Source organism: Genypterus blacodes, unplaced genomic scaffold (assembly GCF_046128005.1).
Source record: "Genypterus blacodes isolate CSIRO-AG114 ecotype Tasmania unplaced genomic scaffold, CSIRO-AGI_Gbla_v1 ptg000052l_1, whole genome shotgun sequence".
NCBI lineage: Eukaryota > Metazoa > Chordata > Actinopteri > Ophidiiformes > Ophidiidae > Genypterus > Genypterus blacodes.
Window position 1 is genome coordinate 3,734,541 of NW_027466864.1, and position 19,117 is coordinate 3,753,657.

General features: G+C 44.4%; 1 protein-coding gene across 1 annotated transcript; it reads right to left on the reverse strand.

The window, feature by feature from the left end:
- Positions 1-1,176: 1,176 nt before the first annotated feature.
- On the reverse strand, positions 1,177-17,939 carry mms22l (MMS22-like, DNA repair protein). Its single transcript, XM_076150421.1, is given in 27 exon segments — positions 1,177-1,517; positions 1,619-1,786; positions 2,057-2,153; positions 2,617-2,742; positions 2,745-2,782; positions 3,375-3,586; positions 3,698-3,843; positions 4,228-4,384; positions 4,465-4,607; positions 5,083-5,219; positions 5,732-5,882; positions 6,029-6,210; positions 9,328-9,617; positions 9,812-10,028; positions 12,396-12,631; positions 13,018-13,137; positions 13,259-13,321; positions 13,607-13,783; positions 13,894-14,007; positions 14,318-14,448; positions 14,953-15,046; positions 15,186-15,363; positions 15,983-16,070; positions 16,498-16,550; positions 16,643-16,768; positions 17,158-17,358; positions 17,839-17,939. Coding segments are annotated over 26 exon segments (3,696 nt in total). The 5' UTR covers positions 17,334-17,358; positions 17,839-17,939; the 3' UTR covers positions 1,177-1,441.
- Between the last annotated feature and the right edge of the window lie 1,178 nt (positions 17,940-19,117).

Below are 19,117 nucleotides of genomic sequence, written 5' to 3' on the forward strand. Positions count from 1 at the left end.
CTTATAGGGCTTAAGGTGCTTCTGCCAAAATCACTATAGAACATTTTCATCAAGCCCCTATAATCACGTTTGTGGCCTGGAAAATAGAGAGACTGATGCTTTTCAGGGGGATAAAAACAAAAGCCTCCACGCATATTTTCTCACTAACTAACATGTACATAACAGTTAGGGTTTAGAAGGTTTTAAGAGATTGCGATGAAAAGTCACTGGTGCATAAATGGTATTTTTTAGTTCCAATACACTGGAGCATTGAAATGACCCCATTTCTCTGCAACAACTACGATCCACTGTGTGTGTAGGTCATCAACCTGTGTAAGTTAATATATTTATAAGATTTTTTTAATTATGCTCAGGACCTATGACTGTTTTATTTCAAATGAATGTCTGGTCATCGTCACCGTTTGAAGCATATCCACTGAATACTCTCCAAAGTGTGTGATGGACAAAGTGAGATGCGATGAGATAAGAACACTGTATTATGCTGACTTTCAAAAATGGGGTTTTTAGAGAAAATGTGACCCGGGACCGTTTCGATCCAAATAATGTGTTTAAAGGAATACATGGAAACTTTTTGGGAATAAAGATGATATATGACAACCTGGACTGGGAAAAGTGGTTGTGATCTGTGTGTGTTGTGTGTTATGAGTGAAAGTGAAGAAGGGGGAGTGACTTGTCTTTTTTTTAACTGAACATTGAGTCCTCATCTCTACTCTTATGCATTCTGCGCTCATGTGGAAGCATCGTACAGCAGAAAGAGCCAGTGAACATATGCATTTCACTTTAATGAGGTTGGCAATGACAAAAAAATGGGACTTGTGGATTGTAGGAGATAGAAGTGAAGGTTGAAGTGATTAGGTGCAAACTGATTGTGAGAGATTGCTGTGAGAAATGGAGAGAAATGGAACAAACAGTACGCTCTTTACTCACTAATTTCCTACTGAACTCTTTGGGCTCGCCCACGACTGTCATCAAATCTGTAATTCAGAGTGCCAACCAAGTAGAGAAAGAGCCAGAACCTCGCAGCAAATGCTCTCTCTCTCTCTCTCTCTCTCACACACACACAAACACACACACACACAGCAATGCTGACATACCTCAACCCTCTCACTTTATATATATGTGGAATAAAAAATGCGGAGAGGCCAATATGATCAAATGAATATTTACTTTCACATCTCATTTCATTTATAATACATCAGAATAAATGAAAAAACGGCAACTTCTTTACAATATGTACAGATCAGATATAAGCCTGGTGCATTCCCAGTTCAGTGCTATCAGATATGCAGCCCAGCAGTAATCTGTCAGAATGCTACACCGGGCTGTTACCGTGATAACAGGTAATTAAATGTACTATTATGTATTCTGTGTCAAGATATTTGGCAGATGAAGGGGGTTATGAGTAAGGAGCCCTTGTGCGAGCTGGCGTTTTAGAAGTTTTTTACTCCTCTTCCAGACTGGTTATTTCTGCTTGGCCACTTTCCCCAAGCTGGCACAGCAAGTTCCTATATGCACTCCTACACACAGAGAGAGAAGAGTACATGCATTTAAAAACACGTACAACTGCAGAATATGCCCAAGTTCAAGGTGCGACGACTGCGCTGGGTTGTGTCCTCACCTCAAAGCGATGTTCTTGCCCAGTCCTCTCTTGTGCTCGGTGTTTCTCAGACTGAGGGACAGACTGGGAACCAGAGCTTGTACCACACACGAGTCTAAAACTGCCACGGTCTCCAGGACGCTGTACATCTGCCTGTCATACACTCCCTCGTTCTCCTCCACAAATGATCTGGGAGCAAAGGGATCGCAAACATAAAACAAACAGACCGTGAAAGATGAAACTGTCTCTTTATACTACAGGACATTTTCCTTAGTGCCTACAACTGCTCCTGCTGACAGTGTGACCATATCATCTGTAAAATATCACACAACGGCCATTCGGCTTCAGTATAAAGATTTAAAGATGTATATGAACGCTCCACAATGAATTCCAAACTGTTTGAAACCAAAGTGAGAACACAGTTAAAGCTATTTATTGTCGGACATTACTCTCCGTTACCGTAAGACAGTGATCATCTGGTCACAGGGTCCTTGTGTCGATGTAGCGGCGCATCGTTTCACCACGAGCTGTAAAGCGTCCGTGCTCGTCTTCCTCACTGCAGCCAGAAAGCCCCCCACAAAGACACACGGAAAGGAAACAATATTACACAGGCTCTCAATGATTACTGCAAGAGAAACAGGACAGAATGGAGCGTTTTGTGTTTCATTTCCTCCTCCAAAGACTGAACAAGTTTTCAATGAGCTTTGCTGATACAGTACTGCAATTATAGTATTTACTGTGTTGGAGTAAAGATTCCAAAATTACAGCCTCGGTCATTTTCTATTCTTAAGAACATCAAGAAAAATAACAGACTTTAGCAGCGGAAATTATTCCACCACATTTCCATATTTTGCCGTATTTGTGTGGAACGGGTGACAAATGTTCCAGAATGGAGAAAATGAATGAATGAGTCTTCGATCAACTTCGAGTGTGATGGTACTTAGGGACACCTGACCCAGACAGCGTGGCCATGATGTAGAAAATAGAGTGTTTAGTTTGTGTTGAATCCTGAATGTTACCGTGTGGCTCGTTGACCAGCATCAGACAGCGCAGCAGAGAGGGGAGGGGCAGAGTGAGGATGGCGGGATCGGAGTCGTTATTCCGTCTCAGGAGCTCCGACAGAAACATCAATACGGACGCGAGGCGGGCGGAGGGGTGTAACCTTTGAACTGCAGGAAGCTCTCACTGGAAATATCAGACGAGATTTTTCAGTTTTCATATTCACTTAAAAGAAAAAACAAGTTACATTAGTGCATTAGCTTCTTACTTGACTTTGTTGTGTTCTAGTAAATAACGTGAAAACAAAACTGTGCAACACATTCTTCAAATCTTCCTAAAGTTATCACTAATGTGTGATTTTGAATACTAGACAGGAAACTATCTGCCAGAAAATTCACTGGGCCTTCACACAAATAAATCAAAGTAAATAAAACAAAATGAGACAACATGCATCCACAGCTAAATAAAACTCTATGCAATATATGTTTTCATAAAAAAATAAAAAAATAGCATGAATAGATTTAACAGCCAACCAGGACGGAATTCAAACAACAGCAGATCAGACAGTAAAATAGTTTCTTTAGGATATTCATGAGTGGAAAAACAACAAGGTGGGACAGGATTTTATGTTCTTAGTGCGAGTGAGGCAACATATTTAAGAAAGGGAGTGAATCATTCATCTAAACAAGTCACATGTATGCACCAGTCTGGATTTAGTAGCAGGAGGATGGGATGAGGGGGCGGGGCGGGGGCGGGGCATGCCAGTCTACAGACTCACCACAGCACCTCCAGGATGGTCCTCCTTAGCGCTGCCCCCCGGGTGCTGGGGTTGGCCTCACACGCACCTAAGAGCACCGGGTGGTTGGCTATGACGCCCACGGAGGGTGCGGCAGGAAGGAATTGGTCCAGATACCTGCGTGTGACTGAGCGGAGCTGCTGCTTCAGGTGTGCACCCTGGGACTGAGACACGCCGGCAGCCACTGACAGACCCTGCAGGACGACAGACTAACAGTGTCACAATGCAAACTAAAGATTTCAAGGTCAAAAATGCTCTTTTTCATAGATCAGAGTGACGTGACGTGAGCGTTTGTTTGACCTCACCTGCAGGAACAATGGCAGGCTGTCCCTCAGCGCTCTGTCCTGCTGTGACAGGTTGCGAGGAAGCAGCATCCCGTCCACAATGCGGAACAGCAGTTGCTGGGCTTTGGATGTGGCCAGCAGGGGGCTCCAGTACTTCACTATGCACCCTGGATCGCACAGTGACAGAACAGAGGCACACAGTCAGATGTACTGTGACGAGTCCTCACTCCGATCCATTACTCAGTACACACAGAACAAAACACCACCTAAAATGATTTATTGAGGACAGATATTGCAACCAGTGACGTTTACCTTCATTTCACTTCATAAAGAAATGTCTAAAATGTGAAATGAATTGGGGAACTTGCTACATTGGATAAAATGAAGTGATTGGACGTTTCCGATAAAACAGAGATATGTGATTGTATTACCACATGGTTAACCCTTTCACCAAGAATCACAGAATACAACAGCTAGTATTAGTGTGTTATCCTGTCCTGAACCTTCACATATTGTACATTATTGCATTCGAGTGTGTGCTTTGAACCTACCCACGACCCAATAGGCCAGCTGCATTCCCTCTTGGTTCTTGGATATCAGGGTGGGTTTGATGTGTTTCAGAATGTCTCCGATGTAGTCTAGAGCTCTGGTCACCAAGGCCGAACGCTCGGACAAAACCTGCAGTCCGCTGTATACGCTGCCTACAGCCTGATGAGACCGGGTTTACATAGTTGTTACTTCTCATAGACTGACCCTGAGTGTATTTACCAGCTGCGAGCCTTTATTACCTTGATAAAACTTTCCAGGGCCAGCCTGGGCTCCGGCCTGATGGCTGTGGGCTGCAGACCGGCTCTCTGCAGTAGACTCTCCACCTCAGGAAGTCTCAACACCAGCCGGGTCAGTTCACTCAGCTGCTCCTCCACAGCCCGGCCTGCCAGCAATACAGGCACAAACATTCGCTAGGCAAAATAAGAATCTCTATCGGTATCTGATAAAGGATACAAGTCAACACATTTTCCACAAAGTAATGCAATATGGAGAATCTGCTGTATTGTCGGTACACAATACGGGAGGCAAGGCACTTTCTGATGTAAATACCAAGGTTGGGACTTTAAGAAGTTTAACATATTGTCTTTCCAACCCTGAGACTAACTACAACTTTTCATTTGGGTTCCATACAATTTTTTCTTCTTTTTTTTTGGGTTACAGTTTGGTTTACTGTAGGGGAGATTAAAATATAATAGCCTCCATGAAAATGTTCTAAAACACGTCTGGGTGTGGGTGTGTGTGTGTGTGTGTGTGTGTGTGTGTGTGTGTTCTCCCACTTTCTTTACACGGGTGCAAATTCAACGGGTCTTCCTTCACCACAATACAGCATGAAGGTGTTGATTTGGTGGGAATCTTACCTGTTCTGCTATCAGACCCGTCTGGATTCTTGTGAAGGTGCTGCTGCAGAACACAGCGAAACCAAGCCCTCACTGATAGAGTCTGAGCCGAGCCTGACGCAACAGCAGAATCACTACTTACTGACAACACCAGCTCACTGGAAAAGAGAGAGAGATTGTCAATTGTCATTAAAAATGCATAAACACTGAAGCCAACCTGTCCTAAAACTCTTAAGCTCAGTTTTTTGGGGTAACACTTTCTGTAGGCAATGCAGTATAGCTGACATTGTTCTGTCTGAGCAGTCGAAGAAAGATAATGTAAGGTGAAAAATTGTGTCTAAGGAGTAGAACTTTATTTCTAATGAAATCATTGCATCATTTAAAAAAAAAAAGGACACACTCCAAACAGTGCTTCCAAACTGTAATTAAGGGGATGGATGTTGTCCTGGATTCATATTCAGATACGGCACATTCCTTCTTCTTGGCGCAGCGTAAAGATGACCACTGAGGTTATAAAGTCTTCCCTGCCTAACTTATTCATTAGATACTATACACCTACATTCTTTGTAGAATACAGATACTTTGTAGAGTAGAGTGAACCTACCTGAAAAACACTAATGTGAGAAGAAGAAGAAGAAGTTTGGTGGTAGTCAGAGCGGTGAGGTCATACCTGTTTTGGAGCAGATGGGGGAGGTAGCGAGTCACCAGGAGCGGGTGGACCATGTCGTCCCAGCCAAAGCACTGCATGATGCACTGGACTGGGTTGGGCTGAAGGTCCTGAGGGGCAGAAGTGGGCAGATCAAAGGCCAACAGAGTGAAGCCTGGGGAAGATGAAATGTTTTGAGAATTAGTTCAGGTATGCATGATTTAAGTGCAGTGTTCAAGCACCTGTCCTTCATGGTAGCCCCTAGCAACCCATCCTGTTTTCTGTGAATGTGTATTTGTCCTCTTAGTGGACGGTGCTGACCTGCAGCGCCATCAGCAAGTTGCTTTGGAGGAGTCTGGGAGAGGCGTAGGCTGCGGAGGAAAGGGAAGAAGTGCGCCCACAGAGCTCCTGCTACCGCTAGGTGGCGCTCTCTAGCTGCACTGGTGGTTGCAGGAGCCCAGGTGAAGGCAGGTGCTGACTGGACACTACGCTGATGGACCCGTCTGGAAACACATGGACATGGAGAAGCACAGGCACACAAACAGAAAGAGGATAAACAAACCTTTCCAACACAAAATCCCAACATAGCACTCAGTGGCCTGTGCAACACTGCACACCCTCCAGCTCCACCCTCGATTTTCTCAAATCCTCTTCCACCCCCTGATTTCTCTTTCCTTCTCTCCTTGTGTTTTCCCTCTGTTCTCTCCTGGGGGATTAGTAGGTGCGCTGGTGCACTGCAGTGTGGAGCAGAGTAGGGTGGAGGGGAAGGAGAGGGAAGGATATTATAGGCAGAGAGCGGAGCCTAACGCTGATCCCCTGTACATAGACTATAGTTTGGCTCTTCTGGCTCATCCGTGGCCCCGGCCCCGGCTGCTACAGCAGCCCCACTGTGGCTGGCATTAGCCCAGATAAGCAGCTGAAGGAGCTGTAATCTCATTTAGACTGGAGATGATCCTCCTGTCCCCCTCATTCGCCCAGACGGGGGGGCGGGGGGGGGGTGTGAGGAGGAAAGGATGGAGCACTTGTATTGCCCTTCCATCCCATCCTCAACCACGTACTCTACTCTCTTACTCTGGTGTAAATGTGGACACACACACACACACACACACACACACACACACACACACACACACACACACACACACACACACACACACACACACACACACACACACACACACACACACACACACACACACACACACACACACACACACACACACACACACACACACACACACACACACACACACACACACACACACACACACACACACACACACACACACACCTCAGCAGTGCCTTCCCTTCCAGCAAGGTTGCATCTAATCCAGAGAGAGCCGAGACAATCGATTAGAGTCTGAATTCATTAGCCTCGTTACTCCAGCGGAATGGGCCTTTCACACCCATCAACCCTCATTGTACAAGACATCGTCAGAGACCCCACTTAATCCTCCTCACTGCAGCTTCTTACAATGTCTACACACGCACGCACGCACGCACACAAAATGATGGATCCCATTTAACCCTTCCCCCAAAGTGAAACTTAAATGCACTCATACTATAAAAGCATACATGATATGAAAACACAACATTCGCATCAAGTCGAACAGATCAAACATAAACCAGGTCATTTATTCCATGAGCACTTTCTTTATATGACAAATACTGCCATCCATCAAAATGATCCATCAAAACACAAAATAAAAAGAATTCCCTGCCTTTTAATTGTCATTCTTCAAACCAATTTACTGATTGTTCTTGCCCAGTGTCTATAAAAATTGAAGTTCAGTCCTCAACGGACAGTCAGAATGACCAGGAAGGCCAAAGCTTCACAGGGAGGCTTGTGCTTATCCTATATGCCAAAGAGACAGGGACTAATTGTTTGTGCGGAAAACAGATCCAGCAGAGTGTGCCACTGCCAGGTCAGCTCATAATCTTCAGAGACCCCCCCTACTTTGCACCAGCAGAGTCATGGGAAGGAATAGAACTGAAGAATTATGGCTCCGCCTGGCTTCTTGCCTCAGCGCCACGCAATAGCCATCAACGGCGAATTTTCCGACCCTCCAACGTCTCGGCTGCTGGCAGAATAATTCTCTTAATGTGTGCAGATTCCACGCAGCTCTTAATAGACATAATGATGCTGAGGCTAAATTTGCCAGGCTACATAATTACCCATTAATTGTGTCGGAGAAAAGACATTAATCACAAAGAGATAGTGAGTATTGGCAGACTGAAGAATTATGTTTAATTTGGTGGGATGGATTGGAAAGGGAGAGCATGGTATTTTTTTATTTGGTTAAATGGGTCAGTGTGGTCCAGGCCATAACACAGGCGGCCTTTGGGGATTCTCTTCTTCTCTCTCTCTCTCCTTGGCCATTAATGTGCAAATGTGTGCCCTCCAACCCTGAGATCTGAGATGGGAAGTTTGGGAATTAGCAAAAGCTAACGAGATAGTGTGTTACGGGAGTCAGGCCCTGAAATAAGAGTAAGGGTACGGCTCAGGTTAGTGTTTCGCTTCTGGTGTGTGGGCAGGCGTGTAGGTTTGAGTGTGTGCTGATTATGGGGCAGGTGGACCGTCTATACACTGGACAATAAGTAACCATAAACCCACACAAATCAGTGAGAGGGGCTCAGTAACAATTATCTTCACAATGTCCTCATTCTAGTATTTCAACTCAGTTAACCCTTTGTAAGTAATGCCAGTACAGAGCTGCAACCAGACTCTTAATTATGAGTTGTGGTAATTCCGCCATCATGGATAAACTTTCCTAAATACAAACATGGCTGTGTAATGAAGGAACCAACGTTGTACAGAACAAGCAGCACAATGGTACAATGTAGCTGCTGGTATAAGAGTGTTTGAGTATTTCATAATACTGTTCAAACGGTTCAAACGAAACAAAAGATTATCATTATTAATAACAATAGAGTCAACAAATTTAAAGCAAAATAAATCTCAGCTGAATAACTAAACATCTGTCCGGACTCCTTAAGCCTGTCGTCTCACCAGCCTCGGCTTTCTATCTGCTGCCCCTTCTGTTCCAGTCTCCACCTCCCCACATAAACAGACACTGTTTCAGTTGCGGCTCTCTGACCTTCGGCTGGGGTCGTTCGTGTAACAAACACCCATGTCCTACGGCTGAACCCGCCCTGACACCCTACGACCACACAGTCTCTCAACACACTGATGGCCCCGCCACAATCCCCACGACCACTGAAGGGTCCACAAGGCTCCCATGGGCTGGTAACTCTACTCAGGGCGACACCAGCACCTGGTGAGGGTGACCTAAAGTCCACTTGGCCTCCTGAGACTAACGTGGGCCTCACAGCAACACAGGGTCTTTATAGGTACTCATTGTTGCTGACAAAACAGCACAATCTGTCTATTGTCAGTGTCTGGAATGAGTACACTCTGGGCACTGGGCTGGGTTGGAAGGAGCAAAAGAGATCACTCTCCTCTACTGCAGCCACTTATCAGATTTTAATAACAGCCTGGCTAGACCTCAGCCAGGGACACACGGCTGAATGTGGAAAAATGTTGAGCATTTGTGAGACGGATGAGCCTGGGAGGAGCCAGCAGAGATTGAAAGTAAGTAAGATATCACCAACTCTCTTACCTGAGCTGAGCGAGGACAATCTGCAGGAAGCCAAGAGCAGAGTTAAGCTCCGACTGGCGACAGGCGGGCAGCAACCAATCAAACCCTCCATTAAGCAGCTTTTCTTCCGATAGGGTGAGACCGGTGCTTGTCTCGAACACTTCTGCGACACCTTCCAGGTAGGAGCCAAGCGGCCCCCAGAGAGCGAGCTTTCGAGAGGTCTCTGTGGTTTTATTGTAGAACTCTTTGGCTGTCTCATTAAAGGAAGAAGCCAGCCAACTCGCCTGGGCACCGACGTCCAGACCCCGCTCCTAGAAGAAAGAGTGGTTATGTCAGAAGCATTCAAGCTGTAAAATTTGCTCATCAAACTGGCTTTGTTGGGCCAATGTATTGAGGGAAAGTTGTGAACAAATGTTGGTATAAAGATCCAGATTTCAGCAGTACACCTCCAGATTAAACAAGGAGAATGACATACATTAACTTACAACTTTTCCGCCAAGCATACCTGGAATAGCAACAGCAGTGATAGCTGTCCCCTCCACACCAGTGTGCGGTGTCCAGGGGGGCACTTAGAAGGCAGGAAGCCCAGTAGCTCACATGCCCTGCTGGCAACGTCCTCCAGCTCTACTTGCCTAGCCACCACCAGAAACAGCAACAGGAAGTTCATGAGCCCTGCCTCTGACAGCTCTTGCATCTTCCTCGGAGAGAACTTGGAGTAAATCCTGCAAATGGAGAGAAAAATAAAAGGGAAAAAGAGACGATGTTCACATTCAAGTCACTAAGTTAACGACCACTTAATACTCTATTCATGCGTCCGTGCTGTGATTAAGGGAGACGTGTGCTTAAGGACAGAATAAATGGGATTCTGCTGTTCTCAGCATATGCCATCCATGATGCTTTGCATAACTGGACTTTGAGGAGAGTCCACCCACTGAGGAAGAACTCCAACCATGACGTTTAGATGGCTGAATTTCCAAATATTCCTAATGCATAAATTAGGTCCTTTACTCTGAGGAAGCAAACTTCAAACTAATGGTTTTTACATGTTTGGGAAAAAAAAACCAATTGACTTAATCTTAGAATAATCACAATTTTAACAAGCATGTGAACTTAAAGAAGAAAAAAAGAACATCAGACATTTAGAGTTTCTGATTTCCTGTACTTTATCAGTCAATTCAAGATAACAACATTTAAATATTGTTTTTCCACCTATGAGGGCCGACTCCTCATAGGTGATTTGTGCTTGTGAAACCCCTGACTTCACATGCCGACCGTCTAACTGAACTTTCCTCTCCCACCATGCACACTACCACCTGCCTCCATCACCTTATCAGCTCCAGGGGAGAGGCTGGACGGCTCGACCTATGTGTGCTCATGCGTGTGGGTGAAAGAGAAAGAATAGCGAGAGAGAGAGTGAGAGAGAGAGCGAGTACGAGCGGAGAACCACCCAGCACGCTGTTAGATCCTGCGGGCACCGTGGAGAAATGCCTTTAAAGATCATGTTAAATGTCAGAGACACTCAGACACACAGCAGTAGGCGAGTGTTCCCTCTCTCTACAGCCAAACCAATTTACTGCAACACCAGTGAGAGATCAATAAAACCACACACACTCAAACACACATCCTCCTTGCTGTTTGCTCCCCTGGCAGGAGACTCAGAAGGCTTGGAGCCCCCCCCCCCTCCAACCTCCAAACACCGACGCAGCCCACACAGGTGAGGCAGGGCGGCTGTTTAGGTTAAAACTCAAACAGTGAACATCCCATGACAAACTCGGTGTGAGAGGGGAAGACCGTACAACGCCGCGCAGAAACATGAGAACGCAACGGAGATAAACCAGGTTAACAACAAATATGCTTGGTTACACCCACAGAGAACTCTAAAAAGGAGAAAGTGGCCAAAGCATGCAGTCGGCGTGAGGGGAGGGAGGTTTAAATAGATGAATGGGTAATATGTAACAGGGATATAAGCAGCACATTGGGAAGCAGCAGTGGGGATTGTCTCTGTTCTCCCAACCTGTGTTTGTTTATTCTGGGCAGCTTTTTTTCTGGAGGCAAGCAGATGCTCCTAACTCCCAGCGATGGAGATCAACATGCTTGCAGTCGATCCCATTAATGTGGTCGTTGCGGGCGTCCCACAGAGCCCAGCCAGTAGTGGGAACTGTGCCGAAACGTTGTCGTGATACAGTCAGCGTGCCTCACACCTCCTGAGGGGGGGGGGGGGGGGGGGGAGGGGAGGTAGCAGTGGATGAAGTTTGGGTGAGGGAGGGAGGGGGAGTTCTGGACCTGTCCCAGACGAGCGCAGCTGATGCCAGACTGCCTACCACTCTCGCCCTCCACTCCCTACGACCCAGGCTCCCTCTCTATCCGTGCTGGAAACCAACACGGCTTCGTTAAGGCGAATTAACCGCCACGCTCGTTAGCTAATTAGCCCCCATGTCTGCAGTGTTGCTGAGCACGTTCCAAACAGAGGGAAGTCATTAGGCGGATTTATCTACGGCTGCCTCGCTCTGGCGTCGAGCCGGCTTGGGATATAGGATAGTCCGGCGCTCGCTTCTCACATCAGCTTGCGATCTTTCGTTTATCTTTTCATTATTTATATCTCAAAGTCGCTCTTCTGCCGTCCGACCGCCTCGCGCCGTCTGAAACCGTGTCGCTGCTCTCCAGGGCAGGTGCAGTGGGTATGTCTGTGTGTTTTGAGCATCAATGGGGGGGGGGCTTCTCGGTTCTGGCCTGAGTTGAAGAGCAGGTGGTTGACTCCTGAGACACCTGCTCCACTGGGGGGCCTGAACAAATATCAAAGACACGCTGGGAGACTGTGATGCACCTGGCATACACACAAACAAGACTCAAATACATGGTGGTATCCACATACACAGATGCATACATGCAGCACACCAAACAAACTCCTTCACACAACCGAAGATCAAAGACATAAAACAATAAAGCCTAGTGTTATCATTTCCCACAGCCTCAATTCCTTCTCACCTTCTTTCTCAGCAACAAGGTTAGAGTCTTACACTACTTTATGTTGGAAGTGAATGTGAAGGAGTGGGAACTAAGCAGCATCTCAGACTTCCATCCGTGTTTACCTTCCTTTGATCTGTCTCTGTCGGACTCCTCCGCCACTGTCCAGGGCGAGGCACTGGCCCAGCACTCGGAGGAAGATGTGGAAAGAGTTGGCTGTGCGGTAGAGTTGCGTGTGACCTGGAGTATGGAGGGGAGAGGGGGAGCAGCAGCTGCGTGCCTGCTCTAATAGTGCCAGTGGCGTTTTGCACAAGATGCCCAGACCAGACACGCCGAGCCAGGGTATAGTGAATGAACCGCTCTAGATGGAGGGACAGAAAAGAAGAAATGTAACTGTACGGGCCTTAGTTATGGTCTGTTTATTGCTCTTGATGTAGTCAATGGAAACGTAAGACGATAAAGATCTGATGAAAAGCGCTGACAGGAAAGTACTGTGCGTCAAAATGCAGGAAGGAACTTTTCTCAAAAAGATGAAAAAAACAATAACAAAAAAATGTAATAAAGCAAAGCATTATATTCAGGATTATTAAATGACGATGAATTCATTTTTCTCACCAAAAGCCCAGAATAAGTCTTAGAATTGTCAGAATTCAAAATTACAGTTCAACAGATGATGGCATTTCAATTTGTTGTGGCTATATGAAGACAAGACAACATAACCAGGTATAAAACGCTCATCCTTCTTACCAGACTCTTGCTGTAGTAGTCCCAGAGGGTGGAGACGGCACTGGTGCTAGGCTCCCATAGCAGACCCAGACTGAGACAACAGTGGACATGCATCCTGACCTGTTCCTCTGGTAGAGTGTCCTATTACATCACACAGATAAGATTTCATTTGAAACACAAATTAAGAAAACACTACCACCCTCCACCGCAAGTAATGTATAGGGTTAAATATGAGTGTGGGGTTAAATATGAATGTTCTCACCTTGGGGTTACAAGTTAACTTGAGTAACTCTTCCACAAAAGACCAGTTGTCCCCCAGCTGTTTCTGTGTGCATAGGATACATTTGAAATATTCTTAATATATGAAAATATATTTACAAAACAACCTACAGTAACAGTATAATGTACTCTCTCCCACTATGGCTGACCTAGAATGCACCACTTACTGCAGGGATGAAAGGAACAAGTTATAAAAATCACATTCCTGTAAATTGATCAAATTCAACGGAAACATTTCTCATTATTTAAGGTAGGTATCCTGAGAATCACTTGCTCTATTGTACACAACTTACACATCTTATTGAATCAATAGTCATTCTCCACCTCTTACCTCACTCTGGATTGTGCCGTTGCGATCGTATTGGCCTAATTTTGCTAAATGCGTTAGCAGCCACCATGTGAATCCTAAAGGGTCTTTACAGTGTGTGGGGAGGCCACTGAACTGCTCTGCTGCAGGCTTCCCTAGAGCCATAGGCCTCAACAACAAGTTCATGTAGCTCCAGAAAGACTGTTGGGAGACACAGGTGGTTTAATGTAAGAAGAGAAACATCTGCTCAATCATTTCCCTGAAAAAAACTGTGTGACATTATTTGTGTTTGTGTATTTGTGCACATTTACCTGTGTGTGCAACATTTTACTTCTGTGTTCCAGTAGATGCATGAGTAGGATCCACAGCTCTTTGGTGCAGGAGCAAAGGTAATGATGGCTACTCAGAGCCTCTGTTGGCCTGACCTGGATAATAAATAAGCATGCTCAAAAATGTAAACTATTTCTACAAGGTGTACAACTCTCATACATGAACATTATAGTTTGATTGACCACAAATTATAGTTTATTTATATTTAAATATCTATGTTTTGAGTGTGAGGTGTTGTGTTCTAGATGATTCCACCCTCACAGGTCACAGGTTTGGACAGTAGATCAACATGTTTTCAGTTATATTCTACATTTAAAAACATAAATCTAAGTCTAATACAATGACCAGAAACAGCACTTGCACATCTCAACAATGAGATGTAAGGAGTCGTGGTCAGCCGCCCACCTTGCTGTATTCGCCTATGGCCAGACCAGTAAGGTCACACAGCAGACTGCAGAGGTGCTCTTCAAACAGGCTGGTATCAGTCAGATTCTCGCCCGTCAGGTTCACAAACTGGTGTGCATAAACCACCTGGCCTGGGGAGAAACAAACAGGTCAAATTATGAAAAGTGCTTTCAAAATAGTGACACAGTACGAGTTGGTAGTCGGGACATGACTGCCCGTACTGCTGGCTGCTAGGTGTCACATAATAGTCTATTTACAGTCATTATTGTTGGTTTATATAAAGAGAAGAATACAGAATCTCATTACTCTATCCTGCTCCAAACAACAGCTTATTTCCAATGTGCAATTACTGCAAAGAGTGGTGGATTTGGCATAGTATAAAGAATAACATTTATCTGAAACACTATGATACATTTTTTTATGTAATAGCCGCTATTCAAAAAAGCAGTAAATTAATGTAATTGGACACTTTTCCTCCGACCAAAAGATGTTTCGGTGCAATAAAGTGCATTCAGTTTATCACATTATTAGAGTGGATGCCAATATCACAGATGCGTATAACAGATTTCAAAACTACAAAATAATCCACACTCACACTTTCAAAAGTTTAGTTGAAATTTCATGAACAGGATTACCTTGCATTTTGTGACCAAGTAGGTGAAGGGTTTCTAAAATCGACCAGTGCATGTCCAGATGAAGGTGTAGCAAATGCCAAGCAGGAGGAAAAATCTGTGGCCAAATAACAGGATATTACACATAATGTTGAAAATGAACTATCAATAACAGTATCCACTCTTTGCTGCACCTGTTCTAAAGGCCTTTTCCCTTTAACACATGTGGCAGCCAATTAGTTGATGTTTAGCAGTACCTTTCCCTGGTTCTGTATAGTGAAGGCACTTTGAATGTTGGCAGGCAGGTCTTTGAGTCGTCCTATGAGGAGAGCGATACCAAACAGTTCCTCCAGAAGACCAGAGGGGAGTTGAGCCTCCATGTCCTCATAAGGGTGGGTCGAACCTGCTTCCAGGGTACGGGAAGGTTCCAGGTATCTTGACACATACAAAAGAACATACATGTCCAAAGATGTAAGCAGATGCAGCAAAATCGTTAATTAAAAGGAACATACGTGTATGCAGGCAGTCCCCAGGTTACGAATGAGTTCTGCTTTTAAGTCTTTAAGCTGAATTTGTATGTAAGTCGGAACAGCTAGGTAAGGTTCACATCAATTAGTCAAACAACGCACGCACAGCGTGTTACGGTTCCCTCGGGCTGATGAACCGTTGAAAAGCAGCAGTGTTTTGAGTGTATTTCACCAAGGCGCAAAGTAGTCCACCTGTTTATTCATAGAAAGCATTGTATATAACTCATTGCTTTTCATCAACAGGCTTTACTGAGGTCAGTATGTAAGCATTGGATGTTCCGAGTCTGGCGTTTGTAACTCAGGGACTGCCTGTATACGTGATATGCAAGTAAAGACATACAATAAAAATGTTTAAATGTGTGGTAACAAGGTTGACAGTATAATATAATGCAATATGTTCCTAGATTCTTCCTTGATCTGATCTCACGTTTATCTGTTCTCTGTTCTTTGAGTCATAAAGGTTAACAGTGTTCAAATGCCTAAAACAAGAACAGTGTGAAGGCAATAAATGGTTTTATGAAAGTTACCTGTGCAAGAAGACTTTAACATACTGAAGGAACAAAACACACTGTTGCCTGAGGTCCTCGGCTTCATAATGAAGATTGGCTGCCTGCCCTGCAAAACATTTGTGGATATTTCTTTTTATATATAGAAGCACTTTTATGTAAAATAAGCCCATTGTAGTCATCATGAGCACAACACTAGAGCTGATCTTAATAACCTCCTTATGGGAAACACATTTGTGGAAACCCACAATTGTAAATGAATGCTAATACCCACTCTTTGCACCAGAAATATTTTGAAAAAATAACAAAAACACGAAATGTCTTGATATGCCAAACTATCACCCCCGTGTCTGTTTGCCAATGCACATGAAAAAAAAAGCTCTTTCTCACATGTAAGAGGTACGATTATGTAAACACATGGTGGCTGACTGTATGGACACAATGCATTGCTGCCATAAAACCAGTAAGTTGACATTAAAAGTTAAAGCCTAATTAATAGCCGGCGTCCATTAGACACTGCATAAAAAGAAGCTTACCAAAGTCATGTGAAGAGGACTGCACCAATGTCTCCAGTCTGTACACCTTTTGTCTAAAATATCACAAAGAGCACAGAAGGCCATGTCTTTTAACTCCCAAATTAAGCCTAATACAATAAAAAGCCTCAAAACAAACCGAACTTACCTCAAAAGGCCAAATAACAGCTTTGCAGATTCCACCAGCGCTGTCTCTGTGACCCAGGTGAAGCCGAAGAGTTCCACTGTGTCTGTCTCATAGTCTGCAGGGGCTGGGTCGAGACGCAGCAGTAGTCTATAGAGTCGATTCAGTCATTATCTGTTTGCCTCAATTGGCTAATCGTCACCACTGTGACTTACAAAGGCTGTGATAGCACTTTGTCCATTGTCGCAATTTAGTATAATCACATGGGTAGAAATGTGTTGTAATTATTATTCAGTATCATTCCTATTATAGTTGAAAAAACATTTGAAATAATTGGGTGGTGTGGAAACAATGTAAAAATAGGTGAAAATTTAACACACTATTCCATGTTGATGTAATTGCATTGCAGAAGGTGAGTATATTGCGACCTCTCTACCCTACGTGAGTCAGTAGATGAACTGTTTACTGGTGACACGTAACATACAGTTGACTGTAGGTTTCAATCAAGCCTGTTGCTGAATGTGAATAGATGGCTTTACCGCTTTAAGGAGCCTCTAGAAGTGTATCCCTCTGAGGATAGAGGTCTAGTTGTTTCCTGCCTTGTTTCAGATGAGCAGCAGAAACATGGCGGTCTTGCTGGGGTCAGTTCACATAGATTGTCTGCTGCAAAGGGAGAAACTGGTGGGGTGAGGGATTGAGTGAAGTCATCTGCCATGTCACAGGTGGAGACTCAGGATCACCTTTAATGAGAAAAAGATCCAGTACACAGGTGACATGAGCTGGTTATTTGTGGTGACACAATCCTCAGCTGACCAATTACATCACCCACAAGCCAAGTACTGCTTCACGGAGACGGTCATTGCAATATTACACAAAATATAAAACACAGATGAGAACATTAAACAAGGTCGAGTACTATTGAGTGACCAGGAGCAATGCAGGAGACAGGAGTGTGTAGAATTACTATGACGGGATATCTAAACAGGGAATTGACCGAAACATTTAGTTAAATACGATTACAATAATCAAGTAATTTCCTGCAAAGAGTGTCTATTCTAATTGTTAAATAATGCGGCATCAAGACCAGCAGGAAATGTGAAGCTGTATCCATCTGCACGCAATACACACTGTGAGAAGCTACGAAGTAACAGCAATAACTATGAAGGAAAGTACAGTGGAGCTATCAGGTGAAACAATATTGATTAAAAACGTTCACCAACCTCTTCTTTCTGTTATAGAGTCGAGTGTTACGTCAGAAAACTATAGAAAAGTGCGAAGACTACTAAGCAGACAGTCTTGTCGTTTGGGTTGTTGACTGTTGTTTCAGTCTCTCCCGCGCGCTGGCAGCACGCATGCGCATGTTATCCCAGCGCCTGACGCTGTCGGTGATTGGTCAGAAATGGCACAGAGGGCGGAGTCATGACTCGATCCGCTCAAACAAGAGAGAACCCGTCTACACACTTCCGTATGATGAACTAGTTACACTTTCTTTGCTAACGGATTGAAGTTTAATCCACACGAAAATGTCACGGTACACAACCAAATGTATATGCCTGTGTACGCCAAGGGAAATGTTTAATCCTGTTCCTATCATTTTACTGTTTCAAGTGGTGCACAATATTTAAGTCCACTCGAGGTCACCTGTCTAATATATGATATATATTCTGATATATGAGCTGAGCCACAAAACCTGCCCTATTCTTCAACTTTTTTGTTTGTAAAAGACAGTTTTGTTCCTTTAAGTAACACTACATGTGTCCCTGTCAAATGAACACAACGTAGTGCGCTAATTTAAGTAGAATCTTATTCACGCTATCCCTAATTTCCATATGCAGATCTCTTTCTGCCAACAGTCCCTCTCGCCATCACACCATTTCTTGCATTCTAATGCATTCTCACATCTTTACAAAAAAGAAAAAAACATCCGCCACAGACTGCGGATCTGCTCGATTTCGACTAAGAAACCGTTTTTCCTGTACGTTTGAGTTGACCGGAGAGGAGATGCACGACAAATGCACGACAAATGTGCGACATCACACGGTCTCGTTTACGCGCTTTATTACTGCAAATTAGTGCAGTCTGTAAAAATGGACGCGTCGGGTGATTTTTATTTTATTTATTAACGATGCATCGACCTCCTGCTTTACTTGCAACAGGAGGCAGTCTGTCTGTGTGACGCCTCTGACGCCTGGATGAGAAAGGTAAATGCATTTTTTCTTTCAACACTACAAACTGATTCCATCCTATCTTTGCTCTGTAGTAGACAGAGGGAGTGTGGTTTCAACCTGTTTCACCCCCGCCCTTCGCCCTAAGATGTAGTCTTGTCTTTATGCTTTGATATTGTCGGGAACAGGTTAGATTTGATTGTCTATGAATTTGCACAACAATAGTCACCCAGGACTCACAATCTGCTGACTAGGGAACTTGATCTAGATACTTACTTGCTATCCACATAGTCCTCAATTAGGAATGTATTAGATGCATATGGATTTAATGTGA